We start from the raw sequence: 19,601 nt of genomic DNA on the forward strand, positions 1-19,601 counted from the left end.
GATGGCACCTCTCCTCTGCATGCCTGTCTGGGGTCAGTAATGGGCTGGATGGGGGAAAACAAACTCAAGCTGAATCCAGAGAAAACAGAGGTACTCGTGATAGGTACCCCGAGTTTAGGCAGGGAAATTTGCCATCCAGTCCTGGACAGGGTCACACTTCCCCTAAAGGACAAAGCACGCAGTTTGAGAGTACTCCTGGATTCATCTCTACAGTTATCATCTCAAGTGGATGCGATGGCCAGGAGTGCTTGGTACCAGCTTCAGCTGATACGCCAGCTGCGTCCCTGTCTGGACCGAAAGGACCTTGAAACAGTAGTACACGCGCTGGTAACCTCCTGTTTGGATTTCTGCAATGTGCTTTACATGCGCTCTACATGGGGTTACCTTTGTACCAGGTTCGGAAGTTTCAATTGGTTCAAAACGCTGCAGCCAGATTGGTCGCCGGAACCTCAAGGTTGGACCATATAACACCCGTATTAAAATCTCTTCACTGGCTGCCAATTCGCTTCCGGGCCCAATACAAAGTGTTGGTTATTACCTATAAAGCCCTACATGGCTTGGGCCCGAGTTACTTGAGGGAACGCCTCTCCCTACATAATCCACCCCACACTCTCAGAACAAATGGGAAATTTTTACTTGAACACCCCAAGGTGAGACTGGTAATGACTCACCAAAGAGCTTATACAATGACAGCTCCAACTCACTGGAATGCACTCCTGGAGGAGATTCAATTCAGTTGTACATTGGAAGTCTTCAAGAAGGCATTGAAAACCTACCTCTTCCAGTTAGCATATCCTCCTGGTTCTCTTTAGAGAAAGTATTCTCCAACTAGATTAGACGACTACCCATAACTGATATCCCAACTATCCTAACTACACTGTTTAAAAAAATTGAGTTGTTTATAACTGTTTTTATAATTGTTTTTAATATTGTATTTGACATGTGTCATAGAGTTTTATCGTATGTACACCGCTTTGGTGTGGAGGAAAAGCGGTATATAAAAAAAAGTTTTATTATTTATTTATTTATTTATTTATATCACTATCAAGCTGGCCTATTATCTGTGCAGCCCCCGAGTAAGTATTTCTATTATTATTGTTGTTGTTGTTGTTGTTATTCAGCAAAAGGCCTGGAAGCTGCACTAAAGTTTCATTTCAGTCCTTAGAACTGGATCATGGCTTTGGCGCAGCTTCCAGACTCTTCGGACGCATGCATCATTTAAACAGCATACCTCCAAAGTGACCCGAAGCAGCTTTATTTTGGCCATGATGGACAGACTTTGGGAATTAATTACCCATTTGCTTCACAAAGAGAACAAGAAAGGTGGTTGCTGTGGAATTTCCCTTGAGGAACTGGTGTATAGAGTGTGCCGTATAGCATTTATACCTCCAAAGTGACCTGAAGCAGCTTTATTTTGGCCTGTCTGTATGGGGCCTAAATTATACACCGGGCCATTGATATCCACTGGGTTTTCGTTCCAGTGCCCCTGGGGATGTTTGAACAATCACTTGTCCGTGCCTATATTAGCAAATTGGGATGAGTTAAATGAGAATACAGGTTGTTTAGGGGAATACAGGGTGTCTGAAGAAATCCCAAATATTTTCATTTTAACTTTAACTGAGAGATGGCGATATGTACCATTTAAATATACATAATATGCATGTGGATTTGCACCATGAGAACGAGGCAGCTGAGGAGGGCCCACGAGCCGAATGATTCTGAGGGAAGACCGTGGGAGCATCCCAGCAGCTGACATCCAAAGATACACAAAATTAGCTGCAGAGGGGCTTGAATGCTATGTCCTGGGAGTGGAGTTGGAAGAGACACCAAGGGCCATCCAGTCCAACCCCATTCTGCCATGCAGGAACTCACAATCAAAGCATCCCCATTGAAAGATGGCCATCCACCCCTTCAAATACTTAAAAAAGGCTATCATATAACCATTTCTTCCCCAGGCTAAACATACCCAGGTCCCTAAGTCGCTCCTTATAGGACACGGTTTCCATGTCCTTCTCTATTTTAGTTGCCCTCCTCTGGACATGCTCCAGCTTGCCAACATCCTTTTTGAATTTTGGTGCCCAGAACTGGCCATATTGGTCCAGTTCTGGGTTTCTTGGATCCAACTTGGTCCAGTTCTGGGTTTTCTGGACCTTACTTAGTCCAGTTTTGGGTTTGTTGGACCCAACGTGGTCCACTTCTGGTTTTCCTGGGCCCAACTTGGTTCGGTTCAGTTCAGTTTCTTGGTATTCCAGGTGAGGCTTGACCAAAGCACTATTACTTCCCTTGACTTCAGTTCATTTCCGACTTATGGCAACCCTCTTGTGGGGTTTTCCTGGCAAGATTTGTTCAAAGGAGGTTTGCCATTCCCTCCCTCTGAGGCTGAGAAAGTGTGACTTGCTCAAGGCGACCCAGTGGGGTTCATGACCGAGCAGGATGCAAATCCTGTTTTCCAGAGTCCTAGTTTGCTGCCTTTATTTCCACCCGAACAGGAAATTACAAGTCAAGTTCAGCAGTGCCTCAGCTTTTCTGTTTTGATAGCACCATAAGCAGCTTTATAATTGCTCTGAATAGATTCCCACCCATTACTAGTGGACAGCTAGAAAACAATTACATTATATAGGTTTCAAAGCAGTGTCTGCACATCACCTTTTAGAAAGTAAAATGTTCTTGAGATCTTGTAGCACCTTTGAGACTAGCTGAAAAGAAGACGTTGGCAGCCTGAGCTTTCAGTAGACTTCAGTCTATTTCCTCAGATGCGCTGATGGACCACCAAATGCATCTGAAGCACAGTTAAGTCTAGGAAAGCTCATGCTGCCAACCTCTTCCTTTCAGTTAGTCTCAAAGGTGCTATAAGAGCTCTCTACGTACTGATCCAAGAAAAATGGAGGACATGGCCAAATAAAAGCTCAGAACACTCATATAAATGTAAATCTATGTTTCTTAGCCATGCTTAGAATGGAGGACATTCTGAAATTCCTCCTGGACAGAAGGTGGAAATGGAGGACAGGTCCTGGAAAAGAAGGATGTGTGGTCACCCTGGTTGGGACACAACAAACTCTCCTGGGACTGAGTAGTTAAAACCTGTGGTACTTCTCAGAAAAATGAGGTCCAAAGCAATATTTAAATAATAATTCCCAGTAGATTGATCCCATTGCATAATGCAATCCTTTGCTAATTTTGTTATCCCGTGAAATATGGTTGCACAAGTGTCAAGAGCTGACTGTTACCCCTGGAGATTTAGTGACTGGCAACTACAAATTACCAAATGAACCCAAAACCCCACAGTGTCAGCCTAGGTGTAAAAGACGTCAGGATTGTAGGGCTAACTTTGTGTTAAAACCCCAAGCTACGTCAGCAGGAGCCATGTGCGTTGAGAGCCCAGGAGTTTGGTGCAAAACGCACTTAGAATTGAAGAATCGAGAATGCAGGGTTCCAATATAGAATGAAAGAATCCAGAGCACAGAGATTTGTTCTTGGGTTCCAGAAATTAAAATAGATCTCTGCCTTTATATACAAATCCATTCTAGGTCAGCAGTTCCCAAACTGTGCACTTCCCAGATGCTCCACAGGCAGCCGCTCCATGAAAATGAAAGAAATAAAAATTGAATTAAAGAATAAGAAACAAAAAGAATCAAAATAAGAAAACCATTAATTTGTAAGACATAGGGTAGGCCTTTTGGGAGCTCTGCCATAGAAACTGATTCTAAAAATGGCTTTTTGAGTCAAAAAGGTTGGAAACCCCTGCTCTAGGTTGTACCTTTCCTTCTTTTCTTACAGCTGTATAATTTTAAGATGGGAGCATGAGGGGAATTCGGTCAGTTTTGTGTGGTTCAATCAGATCCAAGCACGTTGCTGAAGAGTGAAGGTCCTTTTCTCCTTCCCCAACTTCTGCCAGCCTGGAAACCTATACCTCTCTCTGTGGTGTGTGTTGTGAACAACGTGGAGAGGTATAACGCTCAATTTCAAAAGACAGGTTTGTATGACAAAGATGGCTACTGGTTCTGACCTAGTGGTTCTGGGTCCTGGAATAAATTCTGAGAAAGGCCACACCACACCGCCAAACCCACATTTGCGTGACAAAGACAACCGACAGTTGTCACACTGAACTCCCTCACATGCCTGCAGGGATGCTGTGACAGGCTCAGAACCTGCCCTTAGTGGTTGGAGGTCCTAAGATAAGTTTGGGGAGGGGTCACACCCCACCCTAAAAGCTAGGTTTTGCATAACAAAGATTGCTGCCCGCTTGGGAGGATTTGGGGTTCAGAAAGGTGACTCTAAGGGGTCCCAGACTCATGGGACTCCCTCAGTGAATCCCTCCCCCGGATCCTCATTTTCTAAGGAGACTGAAACGGGATCCTAAAGGAGATTGTCGCAAGGGCACCACAAATTCAGGAAGGAGAAACCCCCAAATTTTTTGCAAGCTATCTCTTGGGATATATGGTGCAGGAATGGTCTCGAAGGGGCCTCAGAGACCCATGGGAGGTTCCCAGCAAATCCCCAGAATCTTTTCTGGAACCCCAAAAATTCCCTTCAAGGGAATGCCAAAATCAAGGGGGCAGGGCTATCAGTCACTTTTCATTTGATGAAAAGCAGGCTCCTAAAACTACAACAGTAATACAGATGTATAGGAATGCACAGTAAGTGGCTTCCAAGGATGGTTTACCAAGGACCGATATTCAGTCCTTCTGTAATTACTATGTAATACAGTAATAAAACTCATAAATAGCACAAATATTATTAAAATCAGACCAGTGTGTGCTAATATAGATGGTGTGTCCAGAGTAGTGAGAGGTTGAAATAACAAAAAGTGTAAAGAATGTCAGCAAGAAAAATGAAACTTCCCCCCTCCAAAACCTCAACATACATAGAGAATTCAGGCATTTAGACTGTTAGTAATGGTTGCTATTTATTTAGATCAATAAAAAGTGCATAGTACAAGCCCTTTATCCCCAACCAAATCTTATTAAAAGAGTAACAGAAAATCCCAAATGGCATATATATGAGTTTTGTTTGGTATGATCCAGATTTAAGCCATCTGTTTACACTAAAATCCACAATTTTTGCACCAGAAAATTACTATTCTACACTAAGGCAAAGTGATTTGCGGATACTCTGAATTTGACTCTTCCTTTTGGCACCTAAATGTCAAAGGCATGATGATGTAGGAGGTAGCTGACTGGGCTCTCCTATAATTTTCAAAAGAATTAATAGGAACAGCAGGGGTAGAATTTGATCAGGACTGGAAGATGGGGTAGTCAGTCCTCTCCCCATAGCATTTTCACACTTAAAATTCCCTCAAAGCTATTTAGAAGCCTTGATCAGGAAAAGAGCAAGAGGTAAAGAGGGTTAAACCAGAATAACATGTTACAAATAAACAAGTTGCTTATCATTCCTTTTTTACAATAATAAAGCATAGCTGAATTAATTACATTAAGAAGATAGGGTAAAAACAGATAACTTCGCTCCTTTGCTGTAAAGGTTTTGGTTAGCTTTATAGTTACAGGATGGTGGAACCACTGCTTAGGTGCGCTTTGTATCACGGGCCAGCAGTCAGTAACATTCAGATGTAGTTGAAAGTAAGAAAATGATTTGTAATTACCTTCTAAGAAGTAAACAGTTAGTTTATAAAGATTACAATGGACTAACTCCTTTATAAATGCTCAGATCTGTCACCAATTCTTTTTTGACAAGTAACTTTCAAAACTCTGGATTAAACCTTTCCTCCTAATCCAGTTCTACCACCAGCCTGTAGTTGCTACCAATCTTTTAAAAAATGATGTAGAAAATCATGACCATGTCTCATTTGTTCATCTAAAGAAGTTTTTTTTTTAAAAAAAAATGATAAACAAAAGCATAAATTATAGATTTATTTCTCCCCAACAGGCAGCTGTAACATTCATGTCTTACTGGCTGAGCACTGAACCTTAGATATAAAGTGTTAAATAAAGGAAATCATATTCTAATGCCTTGGTACATTATGAAAGAAATCTTGTAAAGAGACACAGATAATTGCTAAATCCTTACTCCCAATTACACCTAGACTATACTGTACGCATACTAGTTGAACCGTAGGAAAATGGAATGTGCGTATCTTTCTGGAATATCTCTTCTGTCCCCAAAACACACCTTAAATGTTAATGGACAGCCCTTATTTCAAAGATATTTTGCTTCCCTTACAGCCTTCCATTTTAACAAGGTGCCAAACTGTTTTCACTGAACTGTTTTTTTAAAAACCATTTAAAAATGTATGCTTATTAGTTTTAATTTTTAAACTTTTTACATTTTAACTGTAGTTAATTGTTGATTGCTTTTAAATATTGTTATAAGTTTGGTTCGATTTTAAAGTTGACCTTTCATATCTTTTAAATATACTGTGTTTTAATATACAAGCTTCGTTGAGTCTCGGTTCTGGGGTAAAGACAAGGTACAAATAAAGCCAGTGATAATAATTCTTAATGGTAGGGTTTCAAACTATTGTGGTAACCCTTGGATGCTTGGAAAGCATGTCAGCATTTGCTCAAAAAGATCAATAATGATGGATAAACTTGGCTGAATGAACATTACTACTTATCTTCTCTTACTATATACTGAGGTGCTGAATGTGCTCAGAAAGGAAGAGCAACAGCGATACTCCACAGCCACCACCCCACACAAGTAATGTACACACTGGGAACATTTCCTAGAATGCTTCTGTTAACACATTTCCATATAGTGCTTGGAAAAGTAGCCAATAGCTATACTGGCCGAAGGATTCTGGGTGCTGTAGTTAAACAGAGTTACTTTTCTAAGTTCTGGCTCCATGACAATGTGAATTAAGTTCTCTAAAGCTAAATAGATAGAAAGATACTGCCTTTAGTATACACTGTGGAAAGGAACTATGACTAACCTTGTCCCTGGGTGAACATGAATGGAAATATCCCATTTATTCATTTATTTATGTTGTCTGGATTTAGCTCTGGGATATTAATTTCTTCCTGCCCTGCCAACCAGTGGCATCACTTGGAGGGTGTGAACTGCACCAGGTGACACTCTAAGGGGGGGGGGGGGTGACACCACTGCTGCTCAAGCACCTGTATTTTGGCGCAAACATTGTGGCACTTGCCTGTATCCCTTTAAAATGCTTTCAGAGATGTTGGGAGTGAGGTGAAGCTCAGTGGGAGAATTAAGGAGGGCCCCCAGAAACTTTTTAAAAATTAAAAAAATTCACATTTCAAAATTTTAATTTTTTTTAATTTTAAAATGTTTTGAATTATTTTTTTGAAAAAATGATTCTTTTTAAATTTGCTTTAAAAACAATACATTTTAACCAAATCTTCCAAAATGTATATGTAAATACGTTTAGGTTATGCTTATGGTATTGTAATTTGAAGGTCTAATTTTGATTTTGCGAGTCGTTTATGTCACAACTGTGAGCGTGACTTTCAGTGGTATATGGGAATTATGATTTATGAGTAGCATTAGTGCAAAAAGGCATTGCTGAGGATTTTGTATGCTGTGAAATGGGAGGAAGAAGTCAATGGGGTGTGTGTGACACCATGAGTTCCCATACTGAGTGACACCAACCTTAGGGACGCCACTGCTGCCAATTCACATGACATACTTTGGAACCCTCGTAATAACTTTGTTTATTTTGCTATACAAATGAAAGCATAATGAGTTGGCTTTATGTAGAGTTGCGCATGCGTAACAGGGCTGACTGAAACAGGATTCCCTGTTTTCACCTCCTCGCACCCCACTGGCCCCTTCAAAATGCTCCATCAAGGATTGGGGTATTTTGCCGAATGGAGTGGGCTGAGGCAGAGGGTGTTTTCCACGAGTAGAAATCCTATGTACGAAAGCTGGGTCTCATCTGGCCACACTACCATCATCCACCACATTCAGCCAAAGTCCTTTCAACCTTAGCAGAGTATTTTCAGAGGCTGAGGGGAGAGAAAACCCACCTTTCGCCAGGCCTCTTAATTATGCTTAACTCTGGCTTCAACCCTTGGAATCCAGTTTAATTGTTGTGGCTTCTCCTACCACAAGATAGAAAGGTGGGAAATATAGCTTAGTTCTGAAAACCCTTACCGCAAACTGGGACAAAAAAGCCCATTAAAACAATTTTGTACTGTCGAGCCATTAAAACTGTTATGGCTATTTTGTTATCATCTTGATAATGTTAGGAACAAGCTTTATACATGGGGGGGGGGGGGGATAAATTGGTTCTGTTTGTCAAAGTGATCAAAGGTAATTAATTCATTGTATCACTACGACAGCAAACTCATACACACTTACTCAAGAGTAAGCCTCATTTAGCATAATTATTTCCCAGTAAGCAACTACAGGATTATTAGACTACATGAAGTTCTTAAATTAATACAGTACCTAACAATAGATTAATTAAACCAAGCGTAACAGAGTCAAATACAGAAACATAGCAATTCATCCAAGTTGTTATATGTGTTGCTGTTGGTCATTCCAAGAATAAAGTACAGGCAAAAAGGCTACGGGACAATGCACAAAAATGGAAATGCAAGTCTTAATGTGCAACCAAACTCAAGAATGCTCTCAACTCTGAAGCTGTTTATACATGATATACTGAGATGGCAGAAATCTGGACTGTACCACTTCATCTTGCAAAGAGAGATCATTTTTTTAATGTACCACATTTGGGTGGGGTGACATTCTTCAAATTAAGCTACCACAGCAGACACGAATGTTCAGTAAAGCAATCTATAACAACACTATTTTGTTTCAAGCGAGGGATGTTTTACATAGAAGAGGACTCAGAAACATGACAGCCTACACACATTTCAATCCAAATAGTCCAGATTTTTTTATCATCTCAGTCTACCACTTCATTTTCTATAATTCACAGAGTAGCCCTTACACACTGTGATTTCTGGGAATTGTATTACAGTATTTTTATATATGAAAACCTAGAAACTTAAGTAACACTTACTGTGTAACTACATCTTTCCCCTTACAAAAATCACAGGGTGCTCTCACAAGTGAACCTTTTTCTCCCATGTTGTTGTTGTTGTTTTGATGGGGGGAATCTGGGAATATAATTCATGTTGTTTATAATGCACAGAACAGAATTTTCTATTCAAACAGCAGCTACTAAATATGTACCATCTATTTTGTTTTGTGAACAGATGGGAATCTTTATAAATGTGCAGCATCAGTTGATGATTGCCATCTATAAAACAAATGACAGCTGGACATTTGCCCTAAAGGCACAGCTATTCCTCAGAGTATGAAAACGTTAGCAATTGAATAAATAAAATAGAATGGATTCACTTTATCACATATGAACAGGACATTTTAGAAAATTATGCAAATGCCTCTTGTGAAAAATTTAACTCTAGGTAAACATGTTTAGGACTAAAGCTAATTCTAAAAACTGATACTGGCCATAAGGTTTTAGCAGTGGTCACATAATGTAATACCTTGCAATAGTGCACTAGACCACTGACTGATATAGTCAAAGCACATATTTGCTGGCATGGCAAGATTGAGCAACAAATAATTCAATTGCCCATATGAATAAGGTGCCACTATACTTAAAGGTATGGCAGGAAAGTGTGCACTGATTTCAGAATGTAATGAGACTGCTGTGTCTGGTCACTGATTTTCCCCTGTATCTGAATAAATTATACTGATGTATCCTTAGCCAGAAAGCAATCCATGCACATTAGAATGGCTTCTAATGGCTTCTGTGAAAGGAGAATGCCACAAGTGTATCTTTTTACACATAACATGGTCCACTGCAGTGAACAGGGAAGCCCTTATAAGAAGGACAGTTCCTTATAAACACCATAGCTCCACATCTACAGAAAATCCCTGTATAAAGGTGGATTTAAATTGTTACATACATTACTGAGAATTACACAAGACAACATTAATATTACTAATTTAGAAGTTAGTTACTTAGACTGTAGTTGTCTTTCAGATGATACTAAATGATTCTGCTTCCTTTTAATATATTTAATCTGGCTTTTTGTTAGAGAAGGATGTACACTAAATAATACAAATAAATATCAGACAAGTAAGCTATATCTGAAATTCTTGGAGCCAGAAATGGTTTGGATTTTGTATTTTTTTCAGCTTCGGAATATTTGCATATACCTAATGAGATACCTTGCAGATGAGACCCAAGTCTAAACACGAAATTCATTTATGTTTCATATGTATACACCTTATACACTTAAGCTGAAAGTAATTAAGTGTATTTTGTGCATGAAAACAAAGTTGAAACAAGGCTTCCACCTTGCAAACAGATGAGCAGGAGTGCCACTGCTACAGCTTCAAAGCATCATGCTGGCACTCAAAAAGTTTTGGATTTTGGAGCATTTTGGATTTTTGGATAAGAGATACTCAACTTGTAGTAGAATATGGCTGGAACACAGGGGCTCGACAGACAAGCGGCTGCATGCCACCTGTTTTTGCCCCGCATCATTGCCGCAGCAATCAAAAGGCGTGGCAATGATGCGCTCCCTTTTGGGAGCAAAGCTGCCAAAAGCAGCTTCCTGGAACAGGTGAGATTGGCATGTTCATGCCCCCCAATCGCATCACTTCTGGCCAGCACAGTTTGGGTGCTGTGCCACACTTGAGCTATCATAGCGCTGCCTGTTTAGACGGGGTGAGCAATGATGGCGGCCTCCTCGCAAACTAGGGCTGTTGGGCATGTAAATATGCAGCTTCATCTAGCCCTAGTTCATGGCAAGGACACCGCAAAATATCCATCTGTACCGGGCCACAAAAATCTTTTCTAGATATTAGGAATAGAATAAATTGAAAGCAGCAATGTAGATAGTGATGGGTACAATCTACTGGAAATTTCTGTGAACATCCCTAGTGGATAAAAGAGTATGTAAAGATCAAAGGAAGGCTGCTTATGGATTGTGTCCAGTGTTGTAATTTGAACCATATGATGGGAAAGAATCACATTTTAAAAAAAAATATTGTTAACTATAAATATAGATGTTTTACTTTTCTTTCAGATATTACTGCAAATGTATGTCACCTCATGCTACATGTTGTAATTTGTTCAAATACAGGCTTCCAAAAATGAGAGTAGAAAAAAGGAAAAGTATTTTAAACATGTGCAACAGAACTGTATTGTTATCAAGTTCAGGAGTAGTCTGGTCACTTTCGCTCTTTTGGTCATGCAAGGTTATTGTTGTCAAGTTTTGCCTGTATGCTCTAGTCCACAGGCGGAGCTGGTGGTTCTTGTCCCTGTATGGGAAGAATGCACTGAATTAGAACAGAGAGAAGAGAGGTGTGCAGAGAAAAAGCTGCTCTCAGTGTAAAGATCCTCCTGCACTTTCTCCATTTTCCCTCCTGTTAATAAATGCAAAGCTAGAAATGAGAAACACTGGGAACTGTTTCAACCCTAGCAATGTGGGCAATCTAAAATAGGGCCTGGGAAGGAAAAGGGATGACCACTAGCAATCTCTCTGATAGCACAATCTGATAGATTAGAATAGCACGTTATTAATATAAAAACCCAGAGTTTCCATCAGTGCCTAATTAATAGGGTAAAGCTTCTTGGTTGCTGTTGACCAGAGCTTCCGTCACCAATTTGGGCCAGACCTGAAGTTATCCACTGTCCCATATCATCCTGACATTAGTTTTAACAAAGTATATCCAGTACTCTTACAGAGCTCTTTATATGGCCTTTCTTCCTCTTAAAATCCTAATTAAAGGCGGTCAACTTTTCTCCAAAGCACTAGAGGCATAATGAATTTGAAAAATTGCTCCATACATTTTAATGAACATTCAAACAATGCTGTAAACTGTAGGGGGAGAGTATCTACTGTGTTTAACTGCATTATGGATGTCCACGGACAGCCATATTGACTTCTACTGAAACCTCTTCAACTTGCTTTGAAATGTTTTAAATATAATCATGCCAGTTCCAACATGGGTGATTTTATATGAAATTATTAGAAAGGATCAAGAACAAAACCCACGTGGTCTAACCTATAAAAAGCTAAAATCAGAATAATTTTTCAGTCTGTCACCCCAAACAAGTCAGATAAAGCAACAGAAATCAACGCTCACATTATGTGCCCTGGATGGCTTTTCAGCTGTAAAAGATCTTCGTAGGCTGGCAGGTCTCATCAAGTACAAGACAAATGCCAGAAGCAGCCAACCCACCATTATCATTGTAACACTGATGCCATTATCGGCTGATGGATTTGGTCCTGGCACTAGAAAGAAAAGACAAACAGAATTGAAGGGTGTGCAAAATCCAGATCACCTTTTTCAAATGGCATATGTGAACAAATTACTTTTTAAAAATAATATTTTTATTAAAAATGGAATATCTACATATGTAGACAGTCATTCATCAACATACAAATATAAATTTAAAAAGAAACTGTTTACATTAAATATGATTCTTATTACAAAATTTCTCTAAAAGTATTGTGACTCCCTCTCCTCTGAACCGGTTCAAATATACACACTTTAATTTTTTTTCTTTACCTTCTTGCTTAGTTCATTCATTATACCTCTTTCAGCTATTATCTTCAAGTCTGATTAAGGTGATTCAGCAAATGAGTATAAAATTAAAACAACTGTTATGACTCCAATACCTTTTTTAAAGATTAAGTGCCACTTAAAGAGGGTACAAGATGTTCCATATAACATTTTAAGATGTTTTACTATTTCAACTTGAATCTTCCAAGTGGGCTCTTAAAGCCTATGCCACTGGAGCCCAAGCTCTGGCGGGTTCCACTAAACTATTAAGACTCCAAAGTACAGTTAAGGATCAGCCAAGCTAAGTAAGGAGAGGCTTATCAGCAGAAGGTTAAACATGCATTATGAAATAGTTGGTTGTATAAGTGGAAGGCCTAACTGCACAGATGAAATCATAGATCCTCGATGTATTTAATCTTGAAAATATCTGCAACGAGTTCTTCAATCCTCAATGAGGAATGCACTGTCTTTAAAGAAATCCTTGCTGCAATTATTTTCTAATTAACCACAGTACTGTAGTCATTCCTGAGGGACACTGATCTATTAAACCAAAAGTATGCCACAGCTGGGGCTCAACTATTGCTTGCCCATTTTTCATTCCTGTTGGGACCTTTCCTTTAGCAGAACTGGTCATAAAGCTTCATAGATCAGGATTTAATCTGGACTCCAGACCATTTCTTAGCTGTTCTTGTGGTTTTGGTGGGGTAGTTTAAGCCCCATTCGTCAGAAAGGATGTGTCTAGCAAGAGAACAGCAGCAGCTATGATTGTGAGTCACCAAATACATGAATCACTGTACTGATTCTTCACTTTGCAAAATAGATTACTATTACTTGGATGTTGTCTACTTCATTTCCACATCATCTTTAATTGCTTTAAACTGACTGGTGTTACTTATTTCATCTGTACTCATCCTTGAAAGTCTAAACCACAGGCTCTATGGTATCATTTGGTAATATGCCAATGCTCTCAGATTTCTCTTCATTTATTTTTCTTCTTCTTGGGTCCTTTGCTTGCTAGTCAAAAAGACTGTTAAAAATGAAGTAGTATTTCAAACATATAGAATGCCAAGTGTCTAGTAATCTACTCATTACTATATACCTAGTATGTCTAGAAATTTTAGTCAAAATTTTGACCCTCCAAAACCTTGCTCGATTTAGCCACAGGTCAGTGTTAAGTACTGTATTTTAACTCTTATCAAGAAAAGAACCATCCCCTTCTCTAAGAAGAGTGATAAAAGGTGAGAGCTTAGTCTATCCTGGGAACACCTAAAAAGAAGCACTGACCCCTTCAACCTTTTTGAACGTCTGGGTTGGAAAATGGCCGTGGCAGCAGCTCTTTGGTGCCTCCCCTTAAAGTAGTAGACATAAAACATATAACATCCTGTTCCGTAAGGCGACCTGCTAACAATGCAATTTTTAACTGTTGTTTTGTCATTATTACTATACTCTCCTATTTGGTTCTTGCTTTCTACCTATTTACCCATTAAAATTTTTAGTTCAATATAAGAGAATGCATAGGGAAGTATAAAAGAATGAAAGTTTTCTCTCTTGTGAGTATTGCCCATTGACTGTTATAGTTACTCACTCCCCTCCCCCAAAAAACAAGATCAGTCTTTACTTATAAAGTCCACTGTATCTTATGATGTCCAAACTGTTTACAATACCATTTAATTTTGTAAATTGCCTTCATTCCAAGATCTAGAGAAAATATGGGATAGAAAATAAAGATATTGTAGAAAGGACTACACATCTGCAAAATTAAGGATAAACAATCTGTATAACATAAACAGTATGTGGCATATGGGGTAGCCGTGTTGCTGGCCATATAGCAAAGTAAAATAGCATCCAAAATCCACAAAAGAGTGGACCAACCTGATGAAGAAGCCAGTGGAGCTTTGAAAGCTTGCATCACTTATTTTGTGCATTTTGGTTAGCCCAATAAAGGTACCACTGTTTTGTGGATTTATGTGTCATGTTGTACAAATCTCTGAGGATAAATGTAAAGGACTTTTGAATATTAGAAATGTTCATAGTGTGTTTTTAATGTTTTTAATGCAAACATTTTCCTAATTGTCTTTCACAACTGCCTGTAATGCAAGTCATCATTTCTAGACTTGTGCTTTTGATACAGGTTGAGGCACTAACAGTGTGTCCAAGACCACCTAGTAAGTTCCTGGTTAAGGTAACATTTTAATTGTGAATTTCCTAGCCACAGTCTTAAAAAAGAATTTTGTTCAGAAGTACATTCTTATAACAATTAGGTCAATGGACTGCATTTAGGATTGTTACCTTCTACATTATACCAGCATACAAACTGCATTTCATACAAAGCAATGTTAACATTGCCAATCCTATTTAGATAATGTTATTGATGTATGTGGTGCTTTACACAGTGTGGCTAGTGTACCTAAGTGTGACTTGGGAAAACCATAACCATACTGTGAGAACGTTTGCTGTTGTTGTGTGCCTTCAAGTCATTTCTGATTTATGGAGACGATACCATGCTGGTTCTTCTGTGAGAAAGTATTAAAGGGTAATGTGGCCATATCTCCTTCCGCTCACTTTCAGGTAATTCTGCTACATTTCTTTTTAAGGTGTGTGTGTTTTAAAAAAACACAGATGATTAATACACATAACAGAATTACTCATCTTCAGAGGAAGCCAGAACCTTTATCTCTGTGTAGGTCTTTGCTCTTGTTGTCATGTGCCTTCAAGTAGTTTCCAACAGATGGCAATCCTAAGGCAACCCTTAGATTTGTTCAAAGTGGATTTGCCATTGCCTTTCTCTGAGGCTGAGAGTGTGTACTTGTCCAGGATCACTTACTGAGTTTTCATGGCTGAGCAGTGATTTGAACCTTGGCTTTCTGGAATTTAAATTTCAGCTCAGACATGGAATGTCCTTTTTCAGTCTTTATGGATACACATTTTGAATTTTACTTGAAAAATTCTTCAGTTTCAGGAACCTGGAGACCACTACTGCATGGTTATCCCAAAGCAAATGCTTGCATTTCATATTTTTGTTAATAATGCTACAGGTTGTCAGGAGACAAAAACAAACAACTCCCAGCCATTTAAACATCCACAGAAAGCTTTTTGTGTGTGTGTGCGCCAAGGATTTCATGACTAAGTTAGTTTCTAGCAACAGAACAACAGACGTCATTCTGACTTCAGCTAAGCTACAACCCTTCTGCTTACTAAACCAATCTCCACCCAAAATCATAGCCATTACTGCATACTTTTTAACCAAGAAGTGTTTATACAGCAAGAACAGCTGGATCCCAGACAGGAAGCGAAAGAATGCATTAGCTGGAGACATACGGCAAATAATTTGGGGAGTCAAAACCATGAGGCCAGGAGAAGGATAAGTCGCCAACAACTCTTGCTCAATTCTTAATAAATAAAAAAAATCATATCCTATGAAGACATTTGGCCTTTTCAGTTGATATTATTGTTTGCCCTTTGGATTTTTTTTTAATGGGGTCCAGGGGCTACATACAGTCCATGGGCTGCCCTTTCCCCAACCTGCTCCAAATCTTGCAGAAACTTTTTAAAAATACCTTAGTGTCAGACTGTAATAAAAATTGGGGTCCAACGGATCTAGAGGATGAATGACTGATTTCCAGTGTAACATAAAATCATTTATACTGTAATATATTGTGCTACAAGAGTGACTGGACTTTTCAATCAATTGAAGAAGTTGATTATGGATACCAATTCATAAAAATCTATAGCATACTGAATTTATTAACATGTAAAATAACACAAGATCTTTTATTCATTTATCTTTAAAAATCTGCTCTATATGTCCTTTTCAACTGTGGCAGAAAGATGTAAAATAGGTAACCACACAAGGATTCAGAAACACCAGGCTTTACCAGGAAGCTCAGGTGTGTGTATCCCTGATCAGAGTATCAATGCTTTCTAAAACTGGAAGAGCAACTTACAGTTAAAAAACATTGATGTTCCTCATTTTCTTTAGCTCAGATCACTAACACTGCAAGCCATATCATGGCATGATTTTTCACACTTTATGGATATTTTCACATGCAGGAAAAAAGCCAGGAGTAAAAGGCATTTTCCTGGCAAAGTCACACGATCGCAGTAAAGATTTTCAGACACATTGTGACCAGAGAGGACGTATCCCGGGAAGAACCAGGAATGCTCAAGCAGCAAACCATTCACATTGTACCCCTCTGTCCTGAAGAAGGATTCAGAAGCTTCGTCCTTTGCTCCTGGTCACCTTGGTCAGAAACTGAGCAGCTGGCAGAGCAGTGACTGAGAGGCCTCTTGCCTGCCCTGGCCTTTGCCATGCGGCTGGCACAGGTAAGAAGCTTCGCAGTTACTGGTCGACAGCTGCTCCCAGGGTGACTGGGTGCCAAAGGGATCAGTGACCAAGATTGGTTGTTTTGAATTAGCAGTAGAACAGTAGACCTAATAACAAGAAGTACAACATGGGGAGGGGGCTAGGGTTGTCATCCAAGAGGAAAGGGAGTGGTAACTGAGAAAAGTTGGAGGAAAAAAACACTAGAGAGGACTGGGTTATGAAGCCCCCCCCCCTTCAGAAGTGCTTCCATAGTTTTTAGTTTTTTTAAATGTACAAAAGTAGTTGTACAAATGTGTGTGTGTGTGTGTGTGTGCGCGCGTGCGCACTTTCATGTCACTTGTTGACTTATGGTGACCCCATGAATTTCACAGGGTATTCTAAAGCAAGGAATACTCAAAGCTGGTTTTGCCATTTCCTTCCTCTGAAATATAGTGGGCCCTTGGTATCCACTGGGGTTTGGTTCCAAGACCTGCCACGGATACCAATCCAAAGAATCCGTGGATCTGGAGGGCCAAGTCCATCCAAGTACTAACCAGGACTGACCCTGCTTAGGTCCCAAGATTAAATGAGATTTGGTGGCTTTAGGATATTTTGGCTAGAAAGACATAGGAGGGTTAAATATTGAAGACAATGTCTGAATTCTTATAAAAAGGCAAAGCAATTGCAGAACAAAGATCACAGCTAAAAGCACCCAGGCCTTCCATTTCAAACCAGAGTCTCCACAGGTGTATTTTGCAAAACAAACATGTTAGAGATAGTGTGATCCCATCACCCTGTATCTCACTTTATTCTGTTTACACACTGAATCCTCTCTTTATGCATTGCATTTAAAGCAGAAAATGTCTAATTACCAGTTTCCCATTTTGACTCAGCTAAGAAAATATAGCTACCAGCTTTAGAAAACACATACGGTATGTATTATGCTTACATCATACTGTGGACATATATTATGGCTTATTGGTAACTACACCAAGAAACCATAGTTTCCTGGTTACTGGTATAAAAGAGAAGAGGTACATTCATAGGCAAAAGGCTTATATGTAGCTTGGCTTAATAAGGCAAGATCTGATTGCCTGAGTATGGTCACTATCTGGCCTTCAGGCATAATGCTTTACTATTGTTCTGCTTTTCCCTGTTACTCACATTCTTGAAGGCATTCTGTGTCTGTGCAGTAGGACTGGGATTGTCGTAACTGAAATGAAGAAAAATGAGACAAAACTGATTAGGAAAAGGAAACTTGGCTATCTCAAAAATTAGTTGGGCAATCAGTTGAATTTCGGCAATCAGAATAACTCCAGAGAATCAAGTGTAAACTGTTAGGAAGTCAACATATTGGATCACTTACACAGGTTCTAATATATCAAAAGTATACTTCTGTATCAGATCTCTTGGGCCTCTAAATGTCCTTGTTTGTTTCAGTCACTGACTCAATGGGAATTTCATAAACCAACACTTACATATATTTCATTCACTTAGTGGATCTGCTCTAGTTGGGATTATCAGTTGGAACAAAGTTTTGGTCTTTATACAAGTAGCAGAAGATATAAACAAGATGCGTCCAATCATTGTATGGCACAAGTTGCCAGCAATACCCTGCTGCATTCTACACAGGACAAACATGCCAGTCTTTGTATAAAATGATAAATGACTTCAGGCTAGCCATTCTTGAACAACAGATTTTCAAAGGCAGGTTCCAGTGTAAATCAGCACTGAAGAAAAATTCACCATGGTTACATCTGCACTGCAGAAATAATCCAGTTTGATATCACTTTAACTGCCATGGCTCAATATTATGGAATTCTAGGATATGTAGTTTGTTGTTGCAGCAGAGCTCTCTGACCGAGAAGGCTAAATGTCTCACAAAACTACAGATCCCAGAATTCCATAGCACTGAGTGGTGTCAAATTGAATTATTTCTGCAACACGGATGCAAATATATATGTTTTTGTTTTTGTAACAACACAGTAACACAGCTACTCCACTGGTCATTGTCAGAAATTAGATCTATGTTGATTTTTATTAATTGTTCTTCAAAGGCCTAGGGGAAATGTTTGGAAAGTTTCATTTGCCAATAAAATGTACTATTATTAACATGTCATTTACCAGTAAAGTCAACATATATTGTTTTTAGTAAACATTCAAATGTCATTTCCATTTATTTTATTTTATAAGACAAGACATACATTATATTATGATTATAAAAGTTATGAAAAAGCATGACACGAACCGGTATAACATTTTGAACTTGCTAAAATTTTAAACATATATCCAGCTACATAAAGAAACTGATATAGCACAGCCCTCAGTCCTTGCCTTGATCTAGGAAATGTAGCTTTTGGACCTGTAAGAAATTTGCAAAAACCAAGTACTAAATCAAACCAAAAGTGTTATAACTTTTCAAAGTCTTCGCAAAAGATGCAAAATTATCAAATCTGCCCTGATAAGATGCTTGGAACAAAGGTATTACAAATAGACTGTACTGAAGATGTTTATTTACAAACGGAGGTAATAGTTTTTACAGTTCAGATATATCAGCTTGAACAGTTCAGTGTGTTAGCAAGCCTTTTAATTAAAAACAAATTGTATATTCATTTCCATCACCACCAACATCACCCTTGAACGTTCAAAAGCCAACACCTATGGCTGTTCCAATAGGAATGACACACAAATGTATAAATCTAGCAAGTATTTTAGTCTATGTTCACTGGACACAAATGAGTGGGCAATTCTTCTGCATGAAATCCAGTGAAAAGAATGAGAGATATACAAGTCCTCTTTGCAGAACCATTAATTTTATATAGGGTTTCAG

The 19,601-nt window shown here is 39.0% G+C and overlaps 1 protein-coding gene across 4 annotated transcripts in view; it reads right to left on the reverse strand.

The window, feature by feature from the left end:
• Nucleotides 1-4,880: 4,880 nt before the first annotated feature.
• Nucleotides 4,881-19,601, reverse strand: part of SMIM14 (small integral membrane protein 14) — a 31,663-nt gene continuing 16,942 nt past the window's right edge. For all 4 annotated transcript variants that reach the window (XM_089525128.1, XM_089525126.1, XM_089525127.1 and 1 more), the window contains 3 exons: nucleotides 17,936-17,984; nucleotides 12,049-12,197; nucleotides 4,881-11,220 (listed from right to left, as the gene is read on the reverse strand). In XM_089525128.1, coding sequence (XP_089381254.1) covers nucleotides 11,188-11,220; nucleotides 12,049-12,197; nucleotides 17,936-17,984 — 231 coding nt within the window. In that variant the 3' untranslated portion in view covers nucleotides 4,881-11,187. The remainder of the gene's footprint in view (nucleotides 11,221-12,048; nucleotides 12,198-17,935; nucleotides 17,985-19,601) is intronic.

This window comes from Sceloporus occidentalis, unplaced genomic scaffold (genome assembly GCF_023333645.1).
Source record: "Sceloporus occidentalis isolate IW3139 unplaced genomic scaffold, rSceOcc1.0.p SCAF_5, whole genome shotgun sequence".
NCBI classification, from domain to species: domain Eukaryota; kingdom Metazoa; phylum Chordata; class Lepidosauria; order Squamata; family Phrynosomatidae; genus Sceloporus; species Sceloporus occidentalis.